At 37.1% G+C, this 22558-nt stretch overlaps 1 protein-coding gene across 1 annotated transcript in view; it reads right to left on the reverse strand.

The window, feature by feature from the left end:
• SACM1L (SAC1 like phosphatidylinositide phosphatase) overlaps nucleotides 1–22558 on the reverse strand; it is a 98462-nt gene that overhangs the window by 30944 nt on the left and 44960 nt on the right. Inside the window, exons 2-7 of the mRNA XM_077129568.1 lie at nucleotides 17326–17423; nucleotides 15134–15208; nucleotides 13034–13161; nucleotides 11437–11586; nucleotides 8236–8295; nucleotides 7363–7396 (exon numbers count right to left, since the gene is read on the reverse strand). Of these exons, the coding sequence (XP_076985683.1) occupies nucleotides 7363–7396; nucleotides 8236–8295; nucleotides 11437–11586; nucleotides 13034–13161; nucleotides 15134–15208; nucleotides 17326–17423 (545 nt within the window). The remainder of the gene's footprint in view (nucleotides 1–7362; nucleotides 7397–8235; nucleotides 8296–11436; nucleotides 11587–13033; nucleotides 13162–15133; nucleotides 15209–17325; nucleotides 17424–22558) is intronic.

A 22558-nucleotide genomic window follows, 5' to 3' on the forward strand; every position in this document is an offset into this window, starting at 1 on the left:
TTGTCAGTTTTTCTTCAAGTATAATAAGTACAATAATTTGAGATCATGTTAACACAATAAACAAACACATATTTCAAATTTAATTAATCTGTAACACAGATTTAAAAATATACAGTACTGTATTATCCCACCTAATACAAAACAACACAAAAGTACTCTGGGGGAGGATTGTGTTAAGAAGGTAGAGTAGGATGCTCCAAGAATCAGTTCCCTCACCAAAACAACTATTGAACTGGTAGAAACTGTCAGAATACATTATTTTGGAACTCTAGAGTCTAGTGAAACACTGGAAATGTATCCAAGGATCCAGGATCCAGGGAAGAGCTGGAGGAAGAGGCTGGTAAACTGCAGTTAATACTGGTGAATTTCACCATCCCTGTAGCAGCTAACATCCTTCATCCCCCAACTACATAGCAGGCAGCAGTGGGCACTAGAGCCTGGGCTCCTAGTGTTACAACTCCCTGGGCCCAGGGTGGAAAACAAAGGCCTACCTCTCCACAATCTGGGGGAGTGTGGTCTGATTACTGATAACTACCTGGGATCAGATACTTTAGATTGCTAGGGGCCTGGCTCGAAGGCAGCCATTGTACCAATCACCTTCAGGGAAAAGCAGCAATAACTTCCTAACGAGGTAGTACATGCTTCTTTTTTCCTTCTCCTTTTGACAATTTCCATTCTTTGTATGTTTGCAAAAGTCCAAATTGACATCTCCAGCCATAAACAATAATGACAGCCACTACCACCAAAACAAAAAAACAAACCCTTGCAACTTAAGAGGAGATAGAGAATTAGATTTCCAGAATTACAACTTAAATATTCAATTTTCAATATAAAATTACAAGAAAAAAAACATACAGAAGGAGGAAAGTACGGCTCATTCACAGGAAAAAAAGTATTTGCCAACAACCCTCCCTGAGGAAGTTCATACATTGGAACTTTTAGTGAAAGACTTTAAATCAACTATCTTAAATACCTTCAGTGAACTTAAGGAACCCATATACATAGAACTAAAAGAAATTAGAAAAACATTGCATAAAATAAAGAGGTGGAAGTTATACAAAGGGACCAAACAAATCTTGGAGCTGCAAAAGAGTAACTGAAATGAAGAACTCATTAGATTCAACAGCAGATTTGAAAAGGCAGAAAAAAAGGTCAGTGAACTTCAAGATAAGACAATAAAAATTATCCAGTGTGATTGGAGATAGAAAAAATAATGAATAAAAATTAACAGAGCCTGAGAGACATGTGGGAAGGACATCATCAAGCACAACATACACATCATTGGAATCCCAGAAGAGCAAGAGAGAGAAAAAAGGGGCAGAAAAAGCATTTGAAGAAATAATGGCCGAAAACTTTCTCAATCTGATGAAAGACATGACTATACACATCTAGGAAGTCCAACAAACTCCAAGCAGGACAAACTCTAAAATGTCTACACCAGGACACATTAAAGCAAAATTGTCAAAATTCAAAGATAAAGAGAGGATTTGAAAGCAGTGATAAGTGACCAGTCACATATAAAAATGCCCCAATAAGATTAACGCAGATTTGCCATCAGAAACCATGGAGCCCAAAAGACAGTGGGATGGCATATTCAAAGGTCAAAAAGAAAAAAAAACATCAAAACATTTCAGCCAGAATTCTATATCTGGCAAAATGATCTTTAAAAAATAAGGGAGAAATGAGAACATTTGCTGATAAACAAAAGCAAAAAGAGTTCATTATCAGAATACCTGCCCTATAAGATGTGATTAAAGGGAGGTTTTCAGGCTGAAATAAAAGGACACCACACAGTAAATTAAAGCCATAACAAGAAATAAGCAACACTGGTAAAGATAACTTCACAAGTAAATAAAAAATCTTGTATTATTGTACTAAAGGCTTATAACTGCTTTCTCCTTCATAAGACTTAACAGGCAAATGTGCCAACATTTTATAAAACTATGTTGATGAGCAGACAATGTATAAAGATGTAATCTGAGACAACAGCAATATAACAGGGGAGAAATTGAGATATTTGGAGCAAAAAGTTTGTATCTGCTAGAACTAGGTTGGTTCTACTGGAACTAGATTGTTATTAGTTTAACAAGTTCATTGTACTTACAAAGGTAACCACTAAGAAAATAACTAAAAAATATAGAGAAAAGGAAAGAAGAAGGGAATCAAAGTGGTACAATACAAAAAAATCAACTAAATACGAAAAAGAGGCAGTATTATTCAGAATAGTCAAAAGTGATAGCAATCCGGGACTTCCGGAGAAGATGGCGGCTTAGTAAGACGCGCGGGCCTTAGTTCCTCCTCCAGAACAGCAACTAAAGAAACAGAAACAATACGAAACAGCTCCCGGAGCCACGACAGAGACCAAAAGACAGCGTACCCCACTCTGGAACGGCTGAACGGGCAGGGAGAATCCGCTGCGGTGAGATACCCGAGGGGCGCGCGTTTTCCCGGCCAGGGCAGCTGGCGACTGGGGTCCCCCCCACGCACGTGGCTCCCCGGTCTGACTGGGAACATTGGATAGTGGGGCCCTCCCGCCACGCTTGGCGTCTCGGGCCAGCTGGGCAATTTGGACCGGCACTCCCACAAGCCGTGGCGGCTGGCGACCCCCCCTCCACATGCAGTTTCCCGGGCCGACTCCGAGATTCGGATTGGCAAGTTAAAGGAGCCACAGCATCTTTTACTGGTGGGACCCGCAGACAGACGAGCGCCACGAGCGCCACCTACTGGGCAGGAAAAGAAAAACAGAGCCCAGAGATTTCACAGAAAAACTTTTCAACCAGCTGGGTCCCACACCCAGTGAAATCTGATCAAATGCCCAGACACCAGCAGAAAATAATGGATCACGCTCGGAAAACTGAAGATATGGCCCAGTGGGGGAACAAACCAATAGTTCAAATGAGATACAGGAGCTGAGACAACTAATGCTGAATATACGAACAGAAATGGAAAAACTCTTCAAAAACCAAATCAATAAATTGAGGGAGGACACGAAGAAGACATGGGCTGAACAAAAAGAAGAAATAGAAAATCTGAAAAAACAAATCAGAGAACTTATGGGAGTGAAGGACAAAGAAGAAAAAATGGAAAAAACAATGGATACTTACAAGGGTAGATCTAAAGAGACAGAAGCTACAATTAGTGAACTGGAGGATGGAACATCTGAATTCCAAAAAGAAACAGAAACTTTAGGGAAAAGAATGGAAAAACTTGAGCAGGGGATCAGGGAACTGAATGACAATATGAAGCGCACAAATATACGTGTTGTGGGTGTCCCGGAAGGAGAAGAGAAGGGAAAAGGAGGAGAAAAACTAATGGAAGAAATTATCACTGAAAATTTCCCAACTCTTATGAAAGACCTAAATTTACAGATCCAAGAAGTGCAGTGCACCCCAAAAAGATTAGACCCAAATAGGCGTTCTCCAAGACACTTACTAGTTAGAATGTCAGAGGTCAAAGAGAAAGAGAGGATCTTGAAAGCAGCAAGAGAAAAACAATCTGTCACATACAAGGGAAACCCAATAAGACTATGTGTAGATTTCTCAGCAGAAACCATGGAAGCTAGAAGACAGTGGGATGATATATTTAAATTACTAAAAGAGAAAAACTGCCAACCAAGACTTCTATATTCAGCAAAATTGTCCTTCAAAAATGAAGGAGAAATTAAAACATTTATAGACAAAAAGTCACTGAGAGAATTTGTGACCAAGAGACCAGCTCTACAAGAAATACTAAAGGGAGCACTAGAGTCAGATACGAAAAGACAGAAGAGAGAGGTATGGAGTAAAGTGTAGAAAGAAGGAAAATCAGATATGATATATATAATACAAAAGCCAAAATGGTAGAGGAAAATATTATCCAAACAGTAATAACACTAAAATTTAATGGACTGAATTTCCCAATCAAAAGACATAGACTGGCAGAATGGATTACAACCCAGCAATACCACTGCTAGGTATCTACTCAAAGGACTTAAGGGCAAAGACACAGACGGACATTTCCACACCAGTGTTTATAGCAGCATTATCTACAATTGCAAAGAGATGGAAACAGCCAAAATGTCCATCAACAGAGGAGTGGCTAAACAAACTGTGGCGTATACCTACGATGGAATATTATGCAGCTTTAAGACAGACTAAACTTATGAAGCATGTAAGAACATGGATGGACCTAGAGAACATTATGCTGAGTGAGTCTAGCCAAAAACTAAAGGACAAATACTGTATGGTCTCACTGATGTGAACCGACATTCGAGAATCAGCTTGGAATATATCATTGGTAACAGAGACCAGCAGGAGTTAGAAACAGGGTAAGATAATGGGTAACTGGAGCTGAAGGGATACAGACTGTGCAACAGGACTAGATACAAAAACTCAAAAATGGACAGCACAATAATACCTAAGTCTAATGTAACTATGTTGGAACACTGAATGAAGCTGCACCTGAAATATAAAAAAAAAAAAAAAAAAGTGATAGCAATCCAAGAGTCCATCAACAGATGAACAGGAAAACAAATGGGGCCTACTATATAATACATTATTATTCAGCCATAAAGAGAAGTGAAGGCTAGATGTTGGAACATGCTACTACACAGATAAACAATGAACACATCGTGTTAGAGTGAAATAAGCAAGATATGAAAGGCTAAATGATTTCTCTTATATGAAATACACAGAATACGCAAATTCATAGAAATATTGTATGATTTCTCTTATATGAAATACACAGAAAGCAGAACAGTGGTTATCAGGGGTGGTACCCTGGCAGTTGTGGTACCAGGCAATTATTGCTAAATGACTATGAGTTTTAGTTTCGGTTAATGAAAATAGCCTGGAAATAGTTGTGAAAGTTGTACAATATTGTCAAGGTGCTTAATGTCAAGGAATTGTCCACTTAAAATGAAAAAATGGAAAGAAAAGGGGAAAGGTAGAGAAAGGAAGAGAAAGAAAAAGAGGTATTTTGGGAATAAAGAACAATATGGAAACGTGGGATTACTTCAACTAAGCTGTCCTTTCTATTTCTTTACTTGGTAAGATTTGCCTTCCTAGGCTTTAACCATTTCTAACTATCTCCTCATAATGTCCTCATAATCCCTATATCCCTCCTAAGAACAAATCACAAGCTGTTATGTTAGTAAGCTACTTGCGGCATATACTCAGTTTTTGTGGGACACAGCCCTGATTACAAGCACTCATCATCATATATTGTTCTATCTTTCAATAATAAGCTCACCTTGTTTCCTTCTTTTTATCATGAGGTCTATAATGAAGACATGTTTTAAAAATAAATTTACAATTAGATGATCATTACTCATCCTATACTTGTACTTCAATATTCTTCCTAGGCATTATTCTTTGTATTCCATTTATTTTCATTTTCCCATGGCTATTTCAAATGACAAATGTCTTTTTTAATTGTAATTTTCCTCTCTACCCTAGTTTCTGAGTCTGACTTTTATACTTACTGAGGAAGGTTTTCATTTCAACAGTCAGGTTCAAAATATTCTCGTTTAATTTATTGATGTAAGATAAAATCAAAAGGCTAATAAAGGCCAAATATAGTTTATTATACTCCTTCTCTTGATACCATCAACCCCATTATTCTTGAACAAAGAGAGAATAATTTGTTTGAAGAGTTTATTCTTCAAAAAAACAAAGTTGGTGGGCAGTGCAATGGTGGCTCAGTGGCAGAATTCTCGCCTGCCATGATTCCCGGTGCCTGCCCATGCCAAAAAAAAAACCAATGTTGGTGAAAATGAGGAGTACCCCATACAGGAACTGTTTAAGAAGTTGAAAAAGGGATCAGACTTCAACTAGAGATATGAATGAAGCTGATCTGGATAGGACTAAGATATACTAGAAGACTGGGTAAAGGGTGACATTGCCCATATTTTAAAACCTCAACTTCTGGGTGAGACTAAAGGGAGAGATGTTTATTTCATGCAAAATTGGCATTTTTGGAAGTACATTTCCTAATTTAAGTTGTATGGTCAGTTTAGTTGAACACCATAAGTGTAGGGAATCTTGAATAGGGAGTGAGAATTTGTTGGTTTGTACAGGTTAGTGTAACGCCCCGACAAATCCCAGAGCAATCTGGGCAGTGAATAAAGAAGTATCTGCAAAGTCCCCGTGGAGGAATGGGAAGAAAGGAGGAAGTATTCAATTTCCCCATTTGGAGAATTTCTAATATTCTTACAAACAGTAAGGACAACCAAATCAACAGGCCAAGCCCTCAATCTTGGGGTTCACCCCTTTGAAACTTATTCCTGCAAAAGATAGGCTAATGCCTAGTTAGACTTAAGCCTAAAAGCCACTCCCAAAGAACTTTTTCTCTTGCTCAAATGTTGCCTCTCTCTCTAAGCCAACTCAGCATGTGAACTCACTGCCTTCCCTCCTACATGGGATTTAACTCCCAGGGGTGGACATCTCCCTGGCAACATGGGACAGAAAGCCTGATAAGCCAGGCCCCGGCACAAGAGACTGAGAAAGACTTTTTGACCAAAAGGGGAAAGAGAGAAGTGACAAAATAAAGTTGTAGTAGCTGAGAGATTTCAAGCAGAGTTGAGAGGTTACCTTGGAGGTTATTCTTATGCATTAAATAGATATTGCCTTCTTAGTTTATGGTGTACTGGAGTGGCTAGACGGAAGTATCTGAAACTGCTGAGCTGTGTTCCAGTAACCTAGATTCTTGAAGACGACTGTATAAAGATATAAACATTTACAATGTGACTGTCTGTGATTGTGAGAACCTTGTGTCTGAGGCTCCTTATATCCAGGGTATGGACAGATGAGTAAAAAAAAACAAGGACAGAAATAAATAAATAATAGGGGGGACAAAGGGTAAAATAAATTGGGTAGGTAGAAACACTAGTGGTCAATGGGGGGGTGAGGTGTGTCAATGAGAGGGAGGGGTAAGGTGTATGGTATGTATGAGTTTTTTCTTTTTTCTTTTTATTTCTTCTTCTGGAGTGACGCAAATGTTCTAAAAAATGATCATGGTAATGAATACACAACTATGTGATGATATGTGAGCCATTGATTGTGCACCATGCATAGAAAGTATGTGTGACGATTTCTCCAAAAACAAAAATTAATTAAAAATAAATACCTGCACAAAATAAAAATAAAAAAATAATAAAGCTGTTGTGAACATGAAAAAACAACAAACAAAACAAACCAATGGTGGTTTGCAACGAGTAGCCTGATTTTACATTAATGACTTTTTAATCAATAGCAATTTCTACTAATACTGAAATGTTCTCCTTATGCCAAATCTGAGAATGTCTCTAAATCTGCCTTATAATAAAATTTAAATGAAGACTAAGAAAACTTCAGAAAATTAAAGAGCAATATTACATAAGGATACAGCCATGTAGCACTGGAAGAGCAAACCGATGGACCTGAAATGAAGATATATAGTATATTTAGGAAAACTTAAAAATTAAACAAAATAAGCACTATATTAAGAATATTTACATACAAGAAGGTAATATGCAAATATAACATAGTTAAGCTTATGGGTGGCTTTAAATTTTAAAAGAAATTCCTCCAATATAACTGCTTTTTAATTAAAATTTTTAAGTATGTATTGCAAACATTTGGGCTTGAAAATTCAAACTTTGGAACACTAATAAAACTACATGAAGTTGCAGAAGGTTTACCTCCCTCGTTTTCAGTCTTTGCCTGCAACAACTTCACTCCTCCATGGAAAAGATATACCTGTGCTAACTGTTTCAGCTCAAGCTACTTTTCCAAAATAAACAAAACAAACAACAAGAAATAAAGCATTAGGCAAGTGTTTTCTAGATTCAATATTTTGTGTTTCCCTATCTGTACCTCCTTGTTTATACCTCATTTGTACAAGCAAAGAACAGAGGAAAATGAGGTTTATGCATGTCTCTTCAAGGTAGCTGAAGGGAGTTATAGCCCCTTAGGAAGGCAAAAGCACAGCTCTTAAGCTCCGCTGAGGAACTTGGCTCTGGCGCCTCATTTCTCCACTGAGAAACATTCTGTCCCTCTTACAGAAAGTAATGTATTTTTACTTAAGGATGCTTTAGGAGATCAGATTAAAATAATTACGCTTCTTCAACCTGGCACAATGTGAAGGTAGACCTGACCAAAGTTTATGTCACGATTAGGGTTAAATCCATGGTGACTAGGTAGTCATTTTATAATATGTATTCAATTAAAACTTAACTGTAACAAGTAAGCAAACTTTATTTAGTGTGCATTACATTACCTCTGGCTGAGCAGAAAGTTCTCTTAGAAGATGACCATTCCATACAAATCGCTGATCTGCCTATGGGAGAAGTTTTTAAAATTAATAAAATATTACCTGTCAAGTTGATTGTCCACAGAAAGGAAAATACAACAGTCAGTATCTCTAACCCTTAGCTAAAAGCAGATTACACTGGTGTGTTCCAAACAGAACTCCTCTATTCCCCCACAAATCTATCATTCCTTTGGTCATTCCTGACTTATTATCTCAGAGGTTCTGCTGTCCTCAACTGAAACCTGAGATTCCTCTCGGAGCCTTTCTTTCCCTTATATTTTATTAACTGTCAAGTCCTAAATCACCTTTAACATCTCTTTTCTCTTCTGTAGTCCTATTCCCACCATCCCTGGCCAACAATTAGCTAACATGTCCTGTCTTCTACCTCCTCAAAAATCTTCAGTGGTTCTTTATAATCTAAAAAATGAAATCTTTGCACATTCTAAGCAGTTCTGGAATCTGGCAGCCCCAACTTAACTCTGTGGTCTCATCTCTAGTCACTCTATGAATTCCAAACTGTAAATACTGAAGAAATTCCCTCAACTAGCCTTCTTTTAATGAACTCAGTAGTTAACCAGTGCTCTGCATTTCCTCTGTAAGGCATTTCAACTGAACCCTCACAACCAAAAGTCACAGGCAATGGCTCTTGAACTTTGGCAACCACTAGTTGATCGGTGTACTTCCTGATATTCAGGTGAGCATTCCTGTGCTGGTTTGAAAGCATTATGTACTCTAGAAAAGCCATGTTTTAATCCTGATCCAATCTTGTGGGAGCAGCTGTTTCTTTTAATCATGATTCAATACATAGGTTGGAAACTTTGGATTAGATTATCTCCAGGAAGATGTGACCTTTGGACTGCATGGAGATGTGACTCCACTCATTTCAGGTGGGTCTTGATTAATTTACTGAACTCCTTTAAAAGAGGAAACATTTTGGAGAGAGGAGAAATGACAGGAGCCTACTGAAACGACAGAAGCCACAGATGCCGGCTCCTGGAGAACAGATACAGATGTATGGAGATGCTTGGAGCCCAGCAGAGATCGCCATAAGATGTTAAACAAGCCAGAACCTGGACAGAGCCCAGGGAAGTCAAGAGATGAAAGCCAGTCCCAGAGAAGAAAATTGGGAGAAAATTGGGAATCACCCACAGGAACAGAGGCTGAAAGCAGCAGAGCCCAGGAGCAAGAGACCAGCAGATGCCAGCTACATGACTACCCAGCCGACAGAGGTGTTCCTGACCTTTCTTGAGTTAAGGTATCTTTCTCTTTATGCCTTAGTTTGGATATTTTTTATAGACTTAGAACTGTAAACTTGTAATTTATTAAGCTCCCCTTTTTAAAAGCCATTCCAATTCGGGTATATAGTATTCTGACAGTTTGCAAACTAACACAGTTCCCAAATCTGTCTGTACTTGATATCCATTATTATATATTTTATAAACCAATGAAACATGACTAACAAAAAGCTGTTTCTATGAAGCTGAATGCTTTGGAATAACTCAATTAAAAAATTGCTTCAAAAATGCTGTCGAACTGTATAGGAATAACAATTATAAAAGACTAGAAAAATACAGTATTTTGCACCGATTGTTTTGAAAGTCTCAAAGTCTATAAAGTGATTCAAAGGGAAAGCATCATAGATGTAATTTATGCAGAAAAGCAATGTGGAATCAAGAACTGAAAACAAAGAAAAGTCTGTGGCCCTACTTAAAAAAACTGACAAGTGAATGTAGAATTAAATGTTTTAAGCTAAGATAAAATGTTTAAGGTACTTATGTTTCATTTATCACTTTTATGGGTCCCTACTTTAACTTTAACTTTTTAAATCAGTTGTTAACCTTCCATCTCCATCCCAACAGATGAGACATCTTCTATAGCAGTTTAGCCTAATACAGCTACTGCCTGTGCCTGGAATCCTCTCTCTTCCACTGTGACCTGACAAGCAAATCCTACTCATCAAGTCTCTACTCAAAAATTACGTTTTACTTGGTAAAGCCATCTCTGACCCCCACCCCCACCCCAGGCAGAGTGAGACCCACTTTCCTGTAGCATTTTACCACACTTTGGTATATATCTCTGTTACAGCAATCATCCCTTGTTTATTTTGTGATTCCTTGGACTTCTGCTTCTCCAGCGGAATACAGGCTCCCACAAGGCAGGGGGCCACATCTTTTTATTCTTAGGCCCCAGTGTCTTATACAACACAGGTATTGAGAGATAAACAAAAGGAGACCACAGTGACTGCTTTTAAAAGCAACAGTCTCTTTGTAGTTAAAAGCCAAAGTTCTTGATTCCTTAGCCAACCTTACATTTAAGCTTATACAGAGTTTTACCAGATTAGAGTATAACATCTTACCCCAAAGAGATAATCAATTAAAATATTGATTTATGCTAAACTATGTGAAATTATGATTTTTATTGGTCAAAATGATATATTACTGACAATTTTATGGTCCAACCTAATACGTAACTGAGCAACTTTTTAAATTGCCTTTCCCCCAAAACATAGCTAAGGTTTGTTAATAAAAAAATCAAGGCAGCAATCATCCAGGGTCCTGAACAGCACAAATTTTAAGCTGAGATCATCTGAGGCCTAGTTTTAAAGACACACCCATCTTAAAAAAGTTTTTTTTTAAAAGCTTAAACATATTTTTGAAGTTCTGTAATCAATATATTGTTACTTTTCTAATTACAAAAACTATAAATAACATCACTGCAGTGAAAACAACACCCTCTGTAACATTAACTTTATAAGCCTGATTATGTTGCTATTGGTGGTATCACAATAGAATACTGAGAGTTAAAAAATAACAAATGAATACAGTGTTGTTTTGAAGACTTGATACTTAAGAGCTACTGTTTGACAGCCCAGTGATATTTAGGTAAAAATACAAATTCTGAAAGGTTATCCTCTAACTATGTGTCTTTAGACTGGATTTCTGAATATGTATACCAGAGGTTGTCAATCCTGGTTGTGTAACAAAAAGATTCTGAGCTCCAAATCTGGGATTGCGATGCATTTTGAAACATGGTATGTTTTCAAAGCTCCACAGATGATCCTGATAAAGCCACATTTGAGAATAATCAACATAAATTTATATGGCTAAATGGAATCTGCTTCCCTTAAAAAAAAAAAAAGAAGTAAAAATAACTGAAAAGTAAGCTTACTCTTTCCAAGAGACTCATTTCTTGGAATTCTGGACTAGTATTGGACAGCCGCTGCAAAGTATGGGTCAAGTCATATGTCGTTGAAAAGTAAAAACCATCCACACTTAAGACATGGTTTATCATTGCTAGGAAAGTTTTATTATCTTGTAACTGTAAACAAAGAAAAAGAAAAATCAGTATATGGCACACTTGAAAAGGAACCTGTCAGTATGAGGAAAGAATGAAAACATAAAAACCTGTCAGTTCAGCACCATTGCATACCAGTGGCTAAGGACCTGGGTCCAGGAAGGGCAGAGGGTGCTCCCCATGACCTGGAACACTGCCTGACACATGTAAGATGCTCAATAAATGTTGTAGGGTATTATTACTTGATTACCTTTCCTTTAGAATCAATACCATCACAATTTTTACTCTAAAAGACAGCAAACTGGTTTTAACAAAACACCATCACCCTAGATTATAACCTACTAAATGCCAGATACTTTACATAGAATCTTTAATCTACATAACAATCCTGCTAGGTTGGTATAATTATCTCCACTGGACAAACTAAAAGTATAAATTTGTGAGGGACCCAAAAACACAGTGAATAAATAATGAGAACAGTATCATACTCATTCTTAAGAACTTTACTGATTTGGGTTGGATGGGAAGTCAAATAGAATTCTATTTTATTTAAAAAAAAAAGATTAAAAAGTAGAGCAAGAGCAATATTTATCTTTGTAAACATTTTCTGATAAACCTTTTAACTTGCTTTTCCAATAATACCAAGATTAAGGTTTTTATCCTTGTTCTAAAAATTAATTGTTAATGTTTAGCAATATTTCACATAATTAACATGTACTACAAAATTTTAAATTTGGGTTCAGGCATATTTTTTTAATCAAAGGCACAAGCAAAACATATTTAAGTAAGCAATGCTAAAGTTTGCTATATGACCTAATGACAAAAGTATAGCAATCAAAAACAAACTGTTCAAGTAAATATTATGGGGCTATTAAATGAATACAGCCATTTCATTTCTCCAAAATATAGTTTCATGGAGGACAAATAGAAATTCCTAACTTTTCATAGCTATAAATAGTAAAACAATATATTTTAAGTTTCAACTAAAATACAAAAATTATATTCTACTTTCATTTTTGTAAACTTGGTAGTAAAAATATTTAAAAATCTTAAAAACCAAACATTTTAATTAAAATACATTAGAAAAACTGTCAAAAGATATAAATCTTTAAATTTAAGAAATCTTTTTTTAAAAAAATAGACCAATTGCAATAAAATATTTGAAGGACTTTTTAAAAATATATTTTATAGCTAGAGACAAGGAAAGGCTTGTTTTTATTTTCGTTTTTTTTTTTGCTACTATGATAAAAGTGACTAGTAGGTTAAAATTACCCAGAAGCAGCATACTATATCTGTCTTCTCAAAATGAGCCCTATTTGACTGCTAACCAGAGCTACCTATTTTGTACCTTCCACCAGAGGTTGCTTAAATAAATAGGCTTAAAAGAAATCCATCAAACATTCTCTATCTTTTCTATTCCCTTATTATATCTCTTTGGGTTTTGCAGTTAGTGATCGCCTCCAGATCTTACCTGAATATCAGTTAAGTGCAACATTGTCTTCTTATAAGAAAGAACATCAAAATCTGTTGCTTTCCAGATTACATGATTGAAAAATTCACCTATTTTTGTCCTTTTGGTAATGACAATAAGATAATTTCCTGCAAAAATAAAAAACAAAGCAAAACACTCATAAATATTAAAAAGACAAGTCTAAAGCCAAAAATAGCAATCTCTATTGTTTAAATTTTAAAGGCTAATAGAAAGAGAATGTACTGTGCTGCAAAAATATAAGGCTCATGATTTTTCTTTTTAAATCTTACATTATTAGAAAAACCAATGTATTTAGAAAAATTCATATTGAAAAATCAAAGTCTTGTCAAAAAGATAAAAGCAAAGTTTTCACTAACTAAACCAGTCATCTTAGATGGAAAGTAGAGAGAGAAAACAGTTCTCTCTCTCTCATCAAGGTATATAGGCCTCTGTTACCCAGCCTGCAGTTTTAAGCCCCACAGGTCATGAGATGTTCCATCTACACCACTCCAATGTCCTTTATGTTATTCTAAAGGGTAGAGAAATGTGCTATAGCAGTATAACTAACTGGTTATTGCAATATTACAAAGATGAGTAGTTATAAATCAAGGAGCCTCTGTCTGATACTCCTTTTATTCAGGGTATGGAGAGATGAGTTAAAAAAAATAAGAATAAATAAATAAATAAATAATGGGGGGATAAGGGGTAAAATAAATTGGGTAGATGGAAATACTATCCAATTTATTGTGGTCAATGAGAGGAAGGAGTAAGGGGTATGGGATGTATGAGTTTTTTCTCTTTATTTCTTCTTCTGGAGTGATACAAACGTTCTAAAAAATGATCATGGCAACGAATACACAACTATGTAGTGATATTGCGAGCTACTGATCATATACCATTTGTACAATGTATGTGTATGAAGATTTGTCAATAAAAATATTTAAAAAAAAAATCAAGGAGCCACCACAGGACCACATATAATACATATACTAATTGTCATGGTTAGGTTCATGTGTCAACTTGGCCAAGTGGTGGTACCTGTTTGTCTGGTTGGGCAAGTGCGGGCCTGTCTATTGCAATGAGGACATTTCATAGAATTAAATCATGAGCATGTCAACTACATCCACAGCTGAGTACATTTGTAATCAGCCAAAGGAGAGTGTCTTCTGCAATGAGTAATGCATAATCTGATCACTGGAAGCCTTTTAAGGAGGATTCAGAAGAGATAGGCTCTTCCTGTCTCGGCTGGCGAGCCTCTCCTGTGGAGTTCGTTCAGATCCTCCATCGGAATCGTCAGCTTCACAGCTTGCCCTGCAGATTTTGGACTCTGCATTCCTGTGGTCACGTGAGACACTTTTATAAATTTTATATTTGCGAGTGTTCCCTGTTGATTCTGTTTCTCTAGAGAACCCTAACTAATACACCAATCCTGATCTTGACAACCTCCTCCCTACCATAGCCAAATGAAATAGGGTAATTCCTTCCCAACAAATACCTTCTTAAGGTCTGTTCAAGGTGTCTAACCATAAATGGCCACACTGGAAGTATTCCTGGGTATATCGTTCTACTAAAATTTGTTACACTGTGCTAGTAATTTACTACCTATATGCTTCTCTCATTAAACTGAATTGTAAGACAAAAGGGACTCTCATCTTTGATAACTCAGCATCTAGCACAGTGCCTGAAACGTAACAGGAATTTTTTAAAATGCAATGAAACAAAATTTAGATAAAAAAATCACCTTCTTAATAAATCAGAGCCAGGTAAGATTCCCTAACGTGCAGTAGGTCATATCAATATACTATTGAAGGTGTAGAATACCTTGCACCATCACTGCATTAAAATTTTTATTTAAATACTCTTGGAATTTATGAAAAATGCTTGACTAGAGATTTCAACTCTAACTGTAAAAATTTCATTTTTTTAAGTAGAGCCCTAGGCTGGTAAATTTAAGTATTTGGGAAGTATTGTTTGTAGAGATTAATGACAAATATTTAAGAGAATTTTTTGCTAAAGCATAATGTTAAGTATGCCTTCACCTTATATTAATATTGTCAACTAATTAACATCTTTGCCTACCTTAGCTTATTTTTTTCTTACCTGCCACCAAATGGATTGTGCCCAATATACCAAATATTGGTCTTGTGACAGCTGAAGGAGGAACATCTTTCTTGACTTAAAAAGAAAGAACACATAGAAAAAAGCTCACCAATAGAAATAGAAATTTAATGTGATTTCAATTAAATCAATCTGCTTGATTTGTTCTAGGAAAGCAGTATTTCTTCATTAGTATTAGGCCCCCATTGTGGCAAAACATAGAATAATAAAGATGTCAATGTTACACATAAAGGTCTCTCTGCCTGTCTAGAATATGGTGCCAAAAGTAACATGGTTCATTCATTGTTCACTCTGGATGATTATATGGTATGTGAATATATAATATATCAACAATAAAACTGCATTAGAAAAATAATCATAAATAAATATGTGTGGGCCTCTCACTTTTCTAAGCTCTGTCTTTGTGAGAGTGCCTGCATGTCCTCTCACATGTCTACCTAATAAGTTTTCTGCCTGCTTAGAAAAATTTTAAAAAACAATAAAATAAAACAAAAAGTAACATGATTCAATTGTGGGTCTTTCTTATGTCAATTTGCAACAGAATTTAATTCAGCCTCTCACCAGAAACCTATCCCTTTAAGAAAAATAGGAAGCAAGTGAAAGTAGAGATTTGAGTTAAGATTTTAATTTCAATAGGCAACTAAAGGTATTCCACAATTAACTAAAATGAAAAATGGGGATGCCAATGCAGTGACAATTATAGAGAAAATCCTGAATATACTGAAAGTATTTAATAAACTTAAATGCACTATTGATAGAGTTGCAAGTTGTATTAACTGGAATGTAATGCCAAAAACTATTATAATTCCTAAGAATATTTGTTAGTTTTCACGTAAGAAAAAAATTCCTCTTTCCGTGATCACAGTCTGGTTTTCTAATGGTAAGAAGAACTGGCTGAGAAACTCAGTCAATCAGCCCCTCATCATTGTTGGCTTCAGGCCATTGGTAGACACATCTCAAGCATGTGTCTACCAATGACTGCTTTCTATCATCATCTTCACATCCCAACAACTGTTCACCTTTAGCTTTACAGTCCACTCAAATGGGTGTACAGTGTCTCTAGGTACAAATACAATGTCACTGAAAGGTAAAAAATAACAGAAAATACAACCATACTAAGTTTTCATCAGATATTAGGTCGTATCAATATGCTGCAAGCCTATGAAGCAGTGGATTAAAATTTAAGGGAAGTGTACTAGCCTTGGATAAAATCAATCACCTATCTTGAGAAAATAGCCACCAAACAATAGACAAATAGGAAATACTAAATTATCAAACTAAAACAAATTTCTAACTCAATTTGGTCAAATGAAAAATCTATATAGTATATCCAGCATACCCAGAAAAGCAAAAAAAAAAAAAAAAGAAATCTTATAGCCATAATCTTTCTCACACTTTACTATCCCATGCAAAACATTTCCACATTTCACTTTATTCATTCAGAATATTTACTAAATGTCTACTCTGTGGATACTCAAATATTATAATTAAAGGAAAAATATAGAACTTTGGTGGTGAAATGGAATTTTGAAAGAAAGAAAATATGAAATTCTGAATGTGATAGCACATGATAAACTAATATGACAAAAGTTTTTTCAAATTAACCTGTTCAGCATGTACCACACAACTGAGGAAAATTCTTATTTTATATCCCAGAGAGGCAAAACCAAATGACTGAATAGGTAGATGAAGTATAAGAATATACTTTTCCAAAAATAAGTGCAAGTTTTAGTCAGTAAACTACATTTTAATTTTCATTTATTACATTATCTTCAAAGTCATGAGTATCTGCAAAACAAAAACAGCTGTTAAAAGTTCACACAATTAATGCTGAAACAACCTTCTCACACTCAAAGACCTACAAACTTAAAGGCTAGAAAGGTGCTTAGATATCAACAAAACCAATCCTGTTTGAGTACACAGATTAAGGGCACAAATAAAGAAATATTGTTTATAAATGCCCACAGAGCGCAAAATGCTACCTGGTTTTTCAAAATCTAAATTAAACTAAAAAGGAAGCAAAATTAATACACAAAAACTAAGTACGGTAGCAAGAATTAAATTTTTATAAGTCAGCTTTCAGAGAGCTACAAACTGACATACCTCTCTGAGTTATTCATTTTAATTATTGAAAATGCATAAGATCTTTCTCAGACACTCTGATTATAAAATACCTGACAAGTTAACCTCGGTGGACACACGATCAATGGTAAGTACATCATCTGTTCCATCATCACAAGCTTCCACATAAAATTTTTCAGGTGTGATATGCCTAAGAAGATATGTAAAACAATAAATAAGCCAAATGAAATGAAGATTTCTAAAAATCTATTTATTACAACAGTATTTAAATTTGACATCATTTCTAATTTCTAATCATTTCTAATACCTGCGCTCCTTGCAACTCTTTTCACTTGTGTATTAATGCTGACAAAGGTTTAATTTGCCTAAATTAATTAACTTGACTTACATAAGAAAATCATAATCAACTCTAATTTAATACATTAAATATGGTTCAGAAGGCAATGTAGTATAGTACTCAGGAGCAGTCTGTAAAACTAGACTAGGGGTGCTGTACAACCTTGGCAATTTACTGATCTTCTCTGTTCCTCAGTTTCCTTATTTGTCAAATAAAGATAATGCCAGACTCACAAAATAGGGTTATTGTGAGGATTAAATGACCTAATCTTTGATAAACATTCAAAACAACCCCTCACAAAAAGTAAGCAAGATGTAGATATTACCTAAAAATACTAAGAAACATACTTTTAATAAAACATTTTTGGGAAACTGCTTAAAATAAATTATATTAGGGCGGTGTGATGGTGGCTCAGTGGCAGAATTCTTGCCTGCCATGCCAAAAACCCAGATTCATTTCCCAGTACCTACCCATGCAAAAAAAGAAATTATATTAACATGCAGGTGTTTTTTCTTAGAATGACACACATATATGCCCATGAAAATAACTTTTCATTCTGCAAAATACAAAATTTAATTAAGAAGATAACTTCCGGGAAGATGGTGGAATGGAATAGGCTGAGTTCACACCTTCTCCAAGGAACAAACTAGAGAAGTGACAGAAAAACAACAAGAACAGCAATTCCAGGGTATGAGTGATCAGAGAGGGTCTTCTACACTATTTGGGGAGGTCCTGGATGAAAAAATGAAGGAGTTGGGATGGAGAGAATGGGATGAGTGTGCTCAGTGGTTACTCCACTGTAGACAAAAGGCAATGTGCAATAAAGTGTGGATCCTGATAAACTACACTTCTGCCTGACCCTGCAGTGAGCTGGGAAGATCTGTACCCACAGCTCTGCAGCCGGAAGCTCCTGTGGGAAAAGCAAAAGTATGCAGATTTCCATTCCCTGCACACAGAGACCATCTAGTGTATAGGACCTTCTGCTCTCCCTTCCCAGTGGAGGCCCAGAGCCTCATGACAGCACAGATGGAGAGACAGGGACAAGGGAACGTACTCTGCCATGCCCCTTGCCTCGCCCCACACCCGGCACCCAGCCAGCAGGTATTTATGGGTCAGCTGTGTGCAGGCGCAGTTAAAATACCCTGTTCCACTGCCCAAGATCATTTCAAGCAGGAGCCTGGGGTCACCAGACCCATTGGGTTGACAAGCAGAATCTCCGCCAAGGTACACAGTACCACACCAAGCCCTGGGGTTGGTGGATTTGAGCGCAAACTGGGACAAGTGGAGCTGGCTGGAATTGTACCAGGTCTCCAGCAACCTCAGCCTGTAGCCACAGTTGGGAAAGGGCAGGCCTGATGGAAATGGGGAGCCCAAGAGTACCATCTGCTGGAAAGAAATGGAAAGCACAGTCTGGCAAACTGTTTATCTGTCTAGCTTCAAACAGATCCTCAAATACAGTTGTATCCTTCATGAGGTCCAGGTCTTGGTTTGGCAGGAAATTACTGACCTTCAATGCAAACCCAAGCAAATACAAAACCTTAGAGGACCGAGGGAAATCAACTTCCAAAATAACCCTATCAAGATAATCAAATGCCTCAAAGCCAACAGAAAACCACAAAGTATATGAAGACACAGGGAGATATATCTCAGCCAAATGACTCACAAAGTAGGATTATTAATGACCAAATTAAAACACAAGAGACACACAATTTGGGAAAACTAATAAAAAGTATTCATACAAAACCTAAATGAATTCACTGGGCTAACTAATGACATAAAGGTTATCAAAAAGACACTAGAAGAGCACAGGGAAGAATTTGAAAGAATAGACACACAAAGCAAATCTGAAGAGGCAAAAGAAAGAAGAAGCACACTAAAGGACAGGTCAACTGAATTCAAATACACAAAAAGACGAATGGCAAAAAATATGGAAAAATCTGAATTGGATCTCAGGAAAATGATGGACAATATGAAGCATACAAACAAGAATCATTGGTGTTCCAGAAAGAGAAGAGTAAAGAGGTAGTAAGACTACCTGAAGAGATAATGGGTGAAAACTCTGCACAACCCCTATGACAGACATAAATATGAAAATCAAAGAAGCCCAATGAAACCCAAATATAATAAATCTAAACAAACCTACTCGAAAACACAAATTAATGAGACTGTCAGATATTGAAGAGAAGCACAAAGACCTGAACCAGCAAGAGAAAAACAACTCACCACATACAAGGGAAACCATATAAGACTGAGTTCAGATAACTCAAAAGGCACCATGGAAATGAGCTTTTAAGATCCTAAAAGAGAAAGACTTGCAGCCAAGAATTATTTATCCAGCTAAACTGTCATTCAAACGTGAAGGAGAAACTCTGGGGACGATGGCAGAATAGGATAGGTTGAATTCATCCCTGCCCGAAGAACAACTACAGAAGTAAAAGAAAAATGACAGAGGCAGCAGTTCCAGGGTGTGAGTGACCTGAGAGGGTCTCCTACACTACACAGGAAAGTCTTGGATAAAAAAGCTAAGGAATTGGGATGTAAATACTGGATGATTGGACTCTGTCAGGACTCCACTAGAACAAGGGGCTAAGCCCAGGAAACTGCCTGTGCCCACAGTCAACTTAGGATATCAGCCCCCAGAACTCGCATGGGGAACCCAGAAGCCAGTTTGCTTTCTTTCACTGCTCATAGAGACCAGCACACAGAACTTAGAGTTTCGCTTTCCATGTGGAGAACCAGAGTCCTAGGAGTACACAGATAGGGAGATAGGGAAGAGGAAACAAGTCATGCCACACCCATAACCTGCCTAATGATCTGGGGCCCACACGTGTAGTCCCCTGTGCATCCTACCCAGCAATCCCACACCCTGCCCCATGCCGCAGTCCTATGCCACCATGCCCTGCCCCCTTGACTTGCAACCCCACACTGTACCCCTAACACTGCCCATATTGCTGCACCCTGCTCCATGCTCCACCTTCCATGCAGCCTCCCATCCCATAACTGAATCATGCTGTGCCCTGCCCAGCATCACCCCAACACATGCCCCACACCCCTAGAGCACTGCATCCTGTGCCATACCCTACAATACAACCAGCGCCACCCACCCCATGCCACCGCTCCTTACAGCCCGCACCCCTGGACCTTGCCCTGTGCTGCATCTAGCCAGGAGGCATTTCCTGATAGGCTGTGGAAAGGGGCAGATGACATATCCAGTCACATAGCCCCAAGCCACTCCAAACAGAAGCCTGGGGGCCACCAGTCCCATTGCTCTCCATCTAGCTCACTTGGCTGCTGCAGTAGGGAAAAGGCAGGCCAGAGGGAAAAGGAGGCCCAAGAGCATCATCTGCTGGGAAGAAATGGAAAGTGCAGTCTGGCAAACTGCCTGTGTGTCTAGCTTTAAACAGATCCTCAAGTAGAGCTGCATAAGTTCTAGGCCTCAGTCTGACAGGGAATTATTGATGAACAAGGTGCAAAAGGAGACCTTCAATGCAAACCCAAGCAAATATAAAAACTTACATGATTGAGGGAAATAAAATCCCGCAATAACCCTATCAAGATAATCAAATGGCTCAAAGCCAAGAGAAAATCACAAAGCATATGAAAATGCAAGCAGATATGGCCAAGGCAAATAACCAAATTGAAACACCAGAGGAGACACAGACTTTGGAACAACTAATCAAAGATGTTCATACAACTCTCCTAAATAAATTCAATGGGTTGGTTATTCATCTAAAGGATATCAAAAAGACACCAGAAGAGCATAAAGAAGAATGTGAAAGAATAAATAGAAAAATAGCAGATATCACAGAGATGAAAGATACAGTAGTACATGAATAAAAAAATATACTAGAGAAACACAACAGCAAATTTGGAGAAGGAAGAGAAAGAATAAGCCATAAATCCAAATTGGCCCAGTCCAAGACACACACTAATCAGCCTGTTAAATGTTGAAGAGAAGCAGAAAGTTCCGAAAGCAGCAAGAGAAAAGTGACTTACCACATAAAATGGATATCAGATAAGAATGAGTTTGAAATACACAGCAGGCACCAAGGAGATAAGAAGGCAGTTGTATGATATATGTAAGATCCTGAAAGAGAAAGAGTTCCAGTCAAGTTGTCCTTCAAAAGTGAGGGAGAGAGCAGGCCACGGTGGCTCAGCAGGCAGAGTTCTCACCTCCCATGCCGGAGATCCAGGTTCAATTCTTGATCCCTGCCCATGTTAAAAAAAAAAAGTAGTCAGGGAGAGATGAAAATTTTCACAGACAGACAAAGGCTGAAAGAATGTGTCAACAAGAGACCAGTCCTACAAGAAATACTAAAGGGAGTTCTGCCAGCTAAAAAAAAAAAAGCAGATGGGAAAGGGAGGTCTGGAGGAAGTCACAGAATTGAAGAGTATCAGGAAGGGTTACTTAAAGGATAAAAAGAGAAAAAGGGAAAAGAATACATAGATCTGACAAATAAAAACCAGAAGTTAAGAAAGTAGATTCAAGAAATACCTTTGCAATAACAAGTTTGAATGTTAACAGACTAAACTCACCAATTAAAAGATACAGATTGGCAGAATGGATTAAGAAATAGGATCGATTCATATTTCTTAATCCTAGAAGATTCATCTTAGACCCAAGGATACAAATAGATTGAAAGTGAATGCATGGAAAAAGATGTTCCATGCAAGCTGTGATTAAAAGAAAGCAAGAGTAGCTAAAATTATCAGACAAAATATACTGCAACTATAAAGATGTCATAAGAGACAAGGGAGGCATCATTAAAAGGCAATTCACCAAGAAGAAATAACAATCATAAATATTTATGCTCCCAATCAAGGAGCTCCAAAGTATGTGAGTCAAACACTGGCAAAAATGAAGGGAGCAACAGACATTTCAACAATAATAGTGGGAGATGTCAATATATCACTCTCCTCTCTAGACAGAACAAGCAGGGAGAGGATCAACAAGAACGTAGGGAAATAAACAATTTTATAAATGCTTT

This window comes from Tamandua tetradactyla, chromosome 15 (assembly GCF_023851605.1).
Source record: "Tamandua tetradactyla isolate mTamTet1 chromosome 15, mTamTet1.pri, whole genome shotgun sequence".
NCBI lineage: Eukaryota > Metazoa > Chordata > Mammalia > Pilosa > Myrmecophagidae > Tamandua > Tamandua tetradactyla.